The 10,586-nt window shown below is 48.8% G+C and overlaps 1 protein-coding gene across 2 annotated transcripts in view; it reads left to right on the top strand.

Annotated features, from left to right (window-relative positions):
* Window positions 1–734: 734 nt before the first annotated feature.
* BOD1L1 (biorientation of chromosomes in cell division 1 like 1) overlaps window positions 735–10,586 on the top strand; it is a 48,947-nt gene continuing 39,095 nt past the window's right edge. The window contains exons 1-2 of one of the 2 annotated variants that reach the window (XM_016138405.2): window positions 735–1,069; window positions 6,819–6,943. In XM_016138405.2, coding sequence (XP_015993891.2) covers window positions 833–1,069; window positions 6,819–6,943 — 362 coding nt within the window. In that variant the 5' untranslated portion in view covers window positions 735–832. Of the gene's footprint in view, window positions 1,070–1,216; window positions 1,456–6,818; window positions 6,944–10,586 lie in introns of those variants that run through there. The other variant, XM_036227516.1, reaches the window with a different exon arrangement.

Genomic DNA, 10,586 nt, shown 5'->3' with positions numbered 1-10,586 from the left:
ATTATTATCACAGTAATCAAGAGCCAGCCCGTTAAAACTAAAAGCCTGCGGGTTCGTCTCCGCCGGCAGGAAGAAGGCGCTGGAGGGGTCGGGTGCTAGTCCGCAGGCCCCAGGAAAAATGCGATGGGCTGGGGAAGAGGGACAGTAGGCGCCCTGGAGCTACCTGCTTGCGGGGAAAACAGGGCAGAATCATAGGAGAACGAACACAATTGGGAGCGTTTGGACCAAGCCGTTCCACGTACAGTTTGCATTACAAATGTCTATGCATCTCGACGGCTCCGCGAAACAGGAGCAGGAGCGTCGGGGCTCCACGCCGCCGGGGGCGGCCCCGGGCCAGCGCGCGCTCCCCGCGCGGGCGTGCAGTGGGCGCGCGGGCCCCGGGTCGCGTGGGCCGGACGCAGGCCCGCCGAGGACGGCAGCCCTGCCCCAGCCCTGCCCCGGCCGCCCCGCCGCACCCGACGGCCACAGACGCCCCAGCCGCCCCGCCGCACCGCCGCCCCGCCGCCCCGCCGCCCCCGCCCGCCCCCGCCGCCCCGCCGCCCCGCCGCCCCGGCCGCCCCGCCGCCCCGCCGCCCCGCCGCGGCTGGCCACGCCGCCTGGCCTCGCGGGGGCGCCCGCGCGCGCCGCGGCCGGAAGTGTCCCCTCGCGGCTCCCGTCGTCGGCCCGTCGCCGGCGTTGGCGCCGCCTTTTCCTGCCTTCCCTCGGTTCCCTTTCACTTCCGGGGCTGCTCTGGATCCGCTGGTTCCGTGACAACATCCCGCGGGCCTCCCTCGGGCGGCGGGACCGGTGCAGCCGCCGCCTCCCAGGAGCGCCCTCCCCGGCCCCGGCCGCCATGGCCACCAACCCGCAGCCGCAGCCGCCGCCGCCCGCGCCACCGCCGCCGCCGCCGCAGCCGCAGCCGCCGCCGCCGCCGCCCGGCCCCGCGGCTGGCCCGGGCGCGGGCGGAGCGGGCGGCGCGGGGGCCGGCGCCGGGGACCCGCAGCTCGTGGCCATGATCGTGAACCACCTCAAGAGCCAGGGGCTCTTCGACCAGTTCCGCAGGGACTGCCTGGCCGACGTGGACACCAAGGTGCGGTGCGCGGGCGTGCGGGGCGCGCGGGGGACCCCACGGCCGCCGCCCCGGGCAGCGCCCCGCGTGCGTGCACCAGCCCGCCGCGCCGCGCCCTCCCAGGCCGGGACCCCCGTGCAGCGCGCCGCCCCCCGAGCTCCCCGCGGAGCCGCCGCTCGGTGCCAGGCCCCGTGCCCGGCACGGCGCGTCCATTCATTCTCCGGTCCTTCCCCCGGTCCCGCCGCTCAGGCGCTGGGAACTGACCGGTGAGCAAGACCAAGTCATTGTTCTCACGGGGACACGCTTGGAAGCAGTAGCCAGTACTTTCATCTCTGTTTTCTTTCTTTTTTAAAAAATTTTTTTCCCGCGGTTTATTTTGCATCCTCTCTCTTGAAGATTTCTGTGCGGTAAGATTCATTGTCCTTTGGACAAATTATTGAGAGTCGAATCAAATTATTTCCAGTGTGCACTGCTGGATTGTGGGGGGATGGGGTGCAAAGACAAGGAGGTAGAGCTGGACATCGAGAAGGTGGATTGAGGAGATCGGGACTTTAGTTCCTAACCAGCGACTGATTTAGGTAACAGGCCAAGTCACTTCTCTGAAGTGAGGAAGGGGCGAGGGTGGAGCGCAGAGAAGGGAACCTAGCCGTTCCGTGGGGAAAGGATGGAGAAGAGGTGACAGCAGATAGGTGAAGTGGAAGGACGGGAAGGAAGAGTTAGCGGCTCGAAGGGGGCGGGGCTTTGTCCCAAAGGTCAGAGTTGAAAGGATGTTAGCAGGAACCAGGTAATCTTGAGCAAAGGATGAGCAAAGGACGCCAAGAAGAGCAATCTTGGTGAGCTGCATGGAAAGCCAATAGAGTGTGGACTTCTGGAATCAAGTGCAAGAGGCGGGAAGCTTCGGTTGGAAACAAATGGAAAGTCGTTGAGTTTTTTGGTATCTTGGCATTTGGCGCGCGGGGCAGGGTGGGGGGGCGGGTGTTGGTCTGTTGGTTTTGGCTTAGATCTGGTTGGGGCGAGGGTTTCCTCTTAGCATGTTTGGCCGTTCTGAGGAGCCTCGTTTCTTTAAGAAGCAGGTGTTTGCCGTGTCCACCAGTTCCTCCCTGTGACTCGGTATCCACCAGGCTTTGAGATGATCTGCACGCAATTCCCCTTCCTCCTCTGGGAAAACCTTGGTGAAAACCTAGGGACATCTTTCCTTATCAGGGCTCTGTTCCCCACAACCCCCCACCCCTCCGGGCCATGTAGACCAGAAGTACAATGATCTTTTCAGCGTATTGGAGTTTTTTCACCACAGAGAATTCAGTTTACTCGGGATGTGTGTCATCGCAGGAAGTATAGCTTTTTCTCACTTTGTTTTAGGGAACACGCACAGCCACCTTTTTTAAAAATAATGCCGATTGCTTTTTTTTTTTTTTAAATGGGAGATTAGACACAGCCAGGTCAATGTTACCCAGATAAAGCTGGTTATTTGTATCCTGCAAGTAGAGGTTTTACTTCGCTGCTCTCAGAAGCCTACAGATCTCTGTGTTATTGTGTATACAAATTAAAGATTTAAATACACTGATGGAGGGGTTACGATAGATAAGGCTCGGCTTTATCTTCATCTCATACATTTAGTACAGACCCATTTATCACTGTGTGTCTGTAATATCCCTACCAGTGCCTCTCAAAGTGGAGACTTAAAACCTTTCTTGGGGAGAAGGAGGTAAACACAGTTTTGTTTTGGTTTATTGTTGTTTTGGTTTGTTTTTGTTTGTTTGTTTTTTTCACAGTCAAATGAAAACTAGGACTTTCTCCCAGGAAAAAATGCACATATACGTATAAAAATGCTTATTTTGTAGTTCGAAATGGTCGGCCATGGGCAATTTCATGTGAATCAGCCTACTACATAGTTTTGGGGAGTTTGGGTACCACAATTAAAACAAGGACCCTGTTTTAATGTTTGAAGCTAGAAAAGAATCAAACTGAAATGATAACCCCCTCCCCGACGGAGGAGGGCTGACTCCTGCATGTGGTCTCATGTTCTCTCTCTCTGAAAAAAAAAAAAAAAAAAAGTAAGTTTGAAAGTTAAAACAAAAAGTGTAAAGCCAAAGTCTTCTTTGATATGAACTTAACATTACTGTCAGCGGGTTGCGTGGGCGAGGGGAGAAGAAAGAGTCCCCCGGGCAAAGGAGCGTCGCGTTAGTGGAATCCTCGGGTCTCACCTGTCGGGCACACTGTGGGATTTAGACTTCTCGAGGTGTGGTGCTTTTGATGTTGAACCCTGAAGACCACTGTCAAACTCTGACCTGTACGATGCGGTGTATAGGGTGGTAGCTGTAACAGGATTGTCTGTCCTGTGTGTCGTTAAGAATCAAGACATTCGATACCTACCAGGTGCTCTCCAAGAGCCACACCGTCATCCAGCCCAGTGTGTTCAAAGAAAGATGAGAGCTACCAAAGTCGGCTGCCATGCCAGAAGACCGTAGAACCCCTCAAGGTGGCCTGGAGTCGTCGGTGGTCGCTAACCAACCAAGAGAGTGACCCGAGGGGACGAGCCCTCCCACCCAAAGAACTGGAGCCTTGGGGCAGGCCCAGGGCCAGCTGGTGCTGAGGCGCCTCTGCCACAGACTGCCACTTCCAGCCCCTGGAGCACACAGAGAGCTCGTGAAAGCCCTCTGGCCCCTTTGCACTGATTGGCAGCTGGAGAGTGTGGGCGAAGAGTCAAGTGGCCTGTCATTCTGCCTCAGGCAAGGAACTCACTGACCAAGTGAATATAGCTCTTCTCTTCCTGGGCAATAAAGGCCAGTTTTTGGATACTTTCTCAGTTATAAATGACTCCTGGTCGCTGTGATTACCGGCCTTTTTTTTTTTTTCTTTTTAGATTTAAAAGTACTATCAAAGACAAAAGTATGTAAAGTTATTCACCCTACAAATATTTACGATGTATCAGGCACAGCTTTAGATGCCAGGAACAGCAGTGAACAAAAAGGCCTTGCTGTTGTAGAACTTACATCCCAGCAGGGAAAAACAGACAATAAATAATGGAATGCGCGATGGGTCCTATGGAAGGAGTAGAACAGGATGAGGGTGGGAAGGACTGCTGATGTGTTTTGAGTGTGTTCAGGGAAGATTTCAGGAAGACGCAATTTGAGCCATCACTGAAGCAACTAGGTGAGCTGCAGCTCTCTCTGGGGCTGAGTATTCCAAGTAGAGACCACAGCAGAAGCAGAAAACCGAAGGCAGGGACAACTGAGGGGAAGTGGAAGGAGGCGGGGTAGGAGTGCCCCTGTCTCCCTGCGCACAGCTGGCACAGCTGGCGGGCCTCGGAATCCAAAGTAGGATTTTGGCTTTCACTTGAGCTTAGAAGCCATTGGCGGGTGTGCATTAGGAGGACGTGCTCTGACTTCTGCTTGAAGTGGGTCGACCATGTGTAATTGTTAATAGAGTCCCCTTCACACTAAGTCATGATCTGGTTTGGACGATAAATTATATGGTTGCCCTGATTTTAGAAGATTTGCACTAGCTGTTGTATGAAAAATAGGTTTCAGTGGGCAAGGGTAGAAGCAGGGAGACGGGTTAGCGTAATCTAGACAGGAGATGAGAATGCCTTGGACCAGACTGGTGGCAGGAAGTGGTCAGAGTCGGGATGTACTGTGATGCTAGTGCCGACACCATTTGATGATGGTTTGGATGCCGGGTGGAAGGGAAGGGGAATGAAGAATGGCTGAAAGGCTTTTGGCCAGAGGACTAGAAAAGGAGAGAGAAGCAAAGATTCCCAGAAATATAATGCAATCCAGATTTCTCTAATCACCAGGCTTTTTACCAAAAGAACTTGGGAGCAAGGAGAATACCTGTTGCAGTTCAAATTCGAGCTTGATACGGGGTGACTAGCATGCTAAATGCATTGTGATGCATGAGCCCAATGTTTCTGAGATTTGGGAATACTGGCAAGAAGAAATATCTTTTACAGTTTTGCTGAAAATCTTTGAGGGGAGGATTAGTTTTAGTTCGCATTGATTTGGGATAAATGGAGAAGAACATGAGAAATGAACAGAGACTGTTTCTCATGGGATCAAAAATAGGAATCGGCAAAAGTCTGGAAACTGGAAGGGATAAAAGGGCTTCACAAAGGGACGAAAAGTTCATCATCTGTGTTGGGGATAGTTACCCAGTTATCTCACCTAACAACCGCTTTTTAATCGCTTATTCGCCAAGAAATGTGATAAGCTTGCCAAAAACAAAGATCGAGGGAATGTGATGGAGCAGGCTTACACTTCAACGCGAAGATGAATATTGCTCCCTCCCCAAAATGCAATGCAATGCAAGGATTTCCGGGATGATAGTACATAGTGAAGACCAGAGGAACGTGGGAGAAGGACCACGTGAGCCTACCTTGGGTGTGAGGATGACCGCACAGATTAGAGTCAGCTCTGATGGTGAGAAGTTTGCCAAAGGGACAAGTAGAGGGCATGGTAGGTGCAGCACATCAAAGGCATAAGAACTTACTGTCGGAGTATGAACTCTGTAGGGTAAGGGAGCAAATGGCAGAAGATGAAGCTGTACAGGTTTGTTTAAAATCATTCGGGGTCACTCCAACTCATCTGTTAAAAGCCACATAAAAGGAAGACGTAAAGAACGTGAGCGTTGGGAGCAACTAGGAACGGAGTGTGCCGTCCTGGTCAAACCTGTCTCTTAGGCAGTGTCCTTTAAGTAGAGATGGCATCATACGGGTTCTCTCTCCTGCTTCCCTGATACCTGGTTGTCGGCCTCAGCACTGTTAACGTTTCGGGCTGGACGATTCTTTGCCGTGGGGAGATCCCCCTGTGCATTGCAGGAAGTTCAGCAGCCTCCCTCCTCTGATCACTGGATGCCAGCAGCAGTGTCCTCGTTGGTCTGCAGACATTGCCAATATCCCCTGGGGTGGGGCTGGGGGGAAATGACTCCCAGCCACTGCTGTACTCCAAACGCCTAGTTCCAGCGGTTGTCCCTCAATCATTTCTCTTGGATCCGTGCCTTTCAGCCCATTTCTGCCACCCCAATACAGACCTTCATCACTCTAGTTATTGCATTTTTTTTTCCTAAACATATTTTGTGTCTCTTTCACTGTAGGATTAATCATCAGAAAGCTATTACATATCACTCTGCTTATATGTGCAGTAAGTTACCGTTCTCTACCCCATAATTCCAAACTTCTTGTATAGGTGCCTGAATCCTTCCAGCCGCTGGCCCCAAGCTATGTCTCCAACCTCATTTCTCTACTTTTCTGTATTCTCTTCTCCAACGAGATTGGACCTGACAATTGGGGGTGCCAGAAATGCTCCCAACCACACACTTTTTGTTCACCTACTTGCTCTTTGCTTATATCATTGGCTCTACCTGCAAGGCGGTCTTTGGGATTCCCAGCTGCATTGTGACACCTTGAAGGTCGCACTCAAATGCTTCAGTCTCAACAAAGGCTTTCTTCCTCTGCCTATCTCCCATTCTTGGTTCCTTATCCTCTAATGGTGACATTTATTGGTGTCTTATTTCCTAGTCCCTTGAGTACAAATGAGAGGTATGTCTTCTTTGTACTCCTCATATCTCCAAACATCTTGTCTTAGGCAAAACAAGCAGTGTTTGAATGTGTAAATTATCCTAAAGCAGGACTATCACAAGCTATGAAACTTTGTTGCCTTTGATACTCCGAAAAATGTTAACACTGAAAGACACTCAGATCCCACACTCAATGCTGAGATTGTGTAAGGTTGGAGATATGCAACATTTCTGTCTTTTTTTTTTTTCTCCCTAGCCTGCCTATCAGAATCTGAGACAACGAGTTGACAACTTTGTTGCAAACCACTTAGCAACTCATACCTGGAGCCCCCACCTCAATAAGAACCAACTAAGAAACAACATCAGACAGCAAGTGCTCAAGTAAGTGTCCCAGCTACAGCGTTCCCAGGCGGGCTTGACCACGTCACAACTGTCACAACTTCCTTTGCCTGAAAGCAGAGACATTACTCAGAATTTCGTTGGCCTTATACTAATTTTGTCGGGTTTGGTGTGGCTACTTCATATTGTGATGCAGTGTGATTTTAGAGTGGGCTCTAATCACTTCCTATTTCCCCTATAAATTTTAACAGTCTGATTTCTCTGGAGACCTTTGGAAATGTTGAGAGAAGGGAACGACAATGTGACTTAAAAAAAAAAAAACCCCACCTAGATGTAATATTAATAGATCGTAAATGCCAGGTTATCCTGTACAGTTTACCTTCACAACTATTTTCTTGGCCCTAAAAAAGTTCCATTTTCTAAAGACATTGCAGGTCACTGAAATTAAAATATTTTCCCCTGATTTCGAGGCCATGTCTTCTATCTTCTAAAACAGCCCATCCCCTTTTTTTCTTTTGCATTTCATTGTGATTTTAACTCTGCTTTTTACTGATGATACAGCCAAAAAAAGAGGACAAGTGCATTTGGACCCGTCAGAGCCGTTTTGGGATGAATGTAAGATAAAAAGAGTAAGAGCTGGAATGTTTAGAGGGACCAAAAAAAAAAAATCATATTCCCCCCAAAATAAAAGCAGATTTACAACATTATCTTGTTCTTGAATATAAATATTTGCCAAGACGAAAGGACTTGGACCTTCTGTTCCTTCTTCGGCCTCCAGAAAAGGTGACTGAGTTATTTAAAGCACCTAGTCTTCCTGCCGTGACAAATATTTATGTTCAGGCACATCTTTTAGAATGAAATGTGGCTTTTAAACAGTTAAACAAGTCTGTCTTATACCGGACACCTCTTAATTCCTTCTCGTCCCATGGGAACCCTGCAAATGCTACCCCACTGACAGTGCTGACCCACAGGGAGCCCCACAAATAAAACGTCACCACCCCCCAACCCCCGACTCAAAGACTCATTTAGCCACAGGCAATACTGGAAACAGGAGCCTGGGGACTCAGACTGTGTCTCCTGTGAAGAGGGCAATTTAACAGTAACTTTGTCGTCTGCGTTTTAAAGGATGTTCGAGGAACCTGTCAGGAGTCCAGGTGAGATGGAAAGATGCCCTCAGAGGGGTCGTTCCTGAGCAAGCAGAGGCCAAGGGCTCTGTCAGGTTACCAGGCCTGGAAGGTTACTCACTTTCAGGCCTTCAGGAGAACAATAACCAAAATAGTAGGGGGCTGGGAGACAGGGCTGGGGCAAAAGCAGGGATGGGGGTCAGGGTCCCCCACACTGTCACCCGCACGTTTACACAGAACGTTACTGATGACAGAGCTTTCACTCAGCAATCTGCATAGCTGCCTTCGTTTTCACAAATGATTCCATTGCGTTAAAAGCGTGTTAGTGGTTTTTTCTTTGCATGTAGAGACTAAATGGAAAGCACGTTTCCCGGAACTGCATTTGCTCCTTAGCATACAAACCTGTGCAGTGGGGAAGCAGTCATCTATTCTGGTCTTTTAAGGGCACTAAACTCAGTCTTGCCCGTATAAAATCAGACACTTACAATTCTTGTTGTACCAGTACAAGACACTTCACAGAATCGGTGTTTGGCAGGGGGTTCTGTGCACATCAGTACAAGGTCCTTGTGACCCTCAGCGATCACCACTAGTCTTCCTGTGGGTGACGAGGGCCCTCCCCTAGACACATCATAGAACGGGGAAGCACCGTCTCTTAGCGCTCTTCCTGAGTCATATGGAAATTTTCTTCTGGTGATGATATTTATTGTTAAATGAACTGTTCTCTTACTTAAATTCCATCAGTAAAGTTTTACATTACTGATGATAACATCTTAAAGCTTCCCCAAAGAGCCTATTTAGTTGTGTCTAACTAATGGTGTATGGTTGCACTGGCTCCTATAAATACAATTTCAAACAGTTTCTCATATATATATTTTAAGAACCACTCATTTGAGTCTATTTTGTTGAGACATTTTTATAGGACAAAAAGTCTTAATATCAGCAATTTTGGATGGCTCAACTTAATAGCTTATCTGCAGACTCAACAGGGGCACAAATCTTATTCTATTAATGCATTCATTTGTACAACAGAATCTTAAAAAGCTAAGTAGCTCAGAAATAGTGACCTTAACAGAACAGGATTTAAATGGAAGATAAGGAAATAGCTTGAACCGGGACAGTGCAGCTGCTGGCATTTGGCTTTGCCCTTGAACCTAGAGTGTGGCTTCTCCTCCAGTGAGGCAGCTGTGGCCACGGCTCATGAGCCCAGAAAGAACATGTGGTCATTAGCACTGGCCTCCAGTTTTATTCACGATCGGGGCTGACCAACCACTGTGACAATGACCGAAATAGACCAGGGGCCAGAATATAGGCAAACAGAGAGACCGAAGCAGTAATTTGGGCCGAGTGGGTTTTATCTATTTTATCGTTATACTTATACATTAAATCAAAACACTTTTAAGATGGATTGTCCCTGTTTCTTTTCTACCTGATACATTTTAAAGACACTTCTAAGATGTAACAGTGCTTGCAGGATTGCATATATATATATTAGAGCTTTAAAAAGCAGGTTACCTACTTTGTGCAGTGGTTGGCTCATTTTTCTCTATGGCCCACATAAGTAGAATTATAGTATCACAGGCCATAAGGTGCCTTAGGAAATGAAAATCAACTTCATCCTCCACTCCCGACAGAGACACACTCAAAATAGCATTTAACGCATTCAGAGGGGTTCCTCAGGCACTCTGCAAGGAGCCCGAGGCGGAGAAACCGGAAGGGACCGGCACCCCGCCCTGCCGGCACTGTCCAGGGACCTCCTCATGTTCTCTTTTAGGAAGAAACAAGGCTTAACAAGGCTTAAGTGCATTTCTTAAAATACACATCTTCTCATTTTGCCCAGGCGCCTTCGTGACTTTCTTTGCATGTGGCACTTGGGTGCCCCGTTTGCTCCTCGGTCTCTTGTCTGTGACATTTTTTTAAGATCTTTCTTCTCCTGTATGGAACTGAAGACTTGGCTCAAGTGTCTTCCTTTTGCGAAGCATTCCCAGGTCATCCCAGGCACATCTAGTAATTCTTATTCCGCTCCTTCCCTACAGTAGTGTGTGGCACGTCCTAGTGCCTGTCGTCTTGTATTTTAATTGTTTGTATCCATCTCCCTTATCAGAACAGGGACCAGGTCTGATATGTAGTGAGTCCGTGGCCTCCATGGTGCCCGTCACTGTAGAGAACACTCATAATTGTCAAGTGAATAAATCATCCAGTTTTTTTATTACAAGGAGATAATAAAAAGGAAGCCAGAAGTCTTAAGTTTTATTTTGGTTCTAAAGTTTTTTTATTGTTCTGTATTTTCTTTTTTAAAGTTTGATGAAATTACACTTTGTGTGTATTCTTCAGTTTTTCTGGAGACTCTGGTACTTTTAAATGGCTTACATTTTTCTGTTTAAAAATAAAGGCGCAGGATCCATTGATTTATCGTATACCCAAAACTCAGCTTCGGTGCTCATTTATTCCAGTGTGCCCTGGGCAGGATTGGGGTAAGATAAGCATCACCTAGGGGCCTGGGCTCTGGATCGTGTGCTGTGTCTAGTCCTAAGGTGTTTTAATTTTTTGTTTTGGCCACTTTA

The sequence above is a fragment of the Rousettus aegyptiacus genome, unplaced genomic scaffold, assembly GCF_014176215.1.
Source record: "Rousettus aegyptiacus isolate mRouAeg1 unplaced genomic scaffold, mRouAeg1.p scaffold_m13_p_10, whole genome shotgun sequence".
In the NCBI taxonomy this organism is placed as follows: Eukaryota; Metazoa; Chordata; class Mammalia; order Chiroptera; family Pteropodidae; genus Rousettus; species Rousettus aegyptiacus.
Note: the sequence above shows the minus strand (reverse complement) of the source record. Positions and strands in the feature narration are given on the sequence as shown.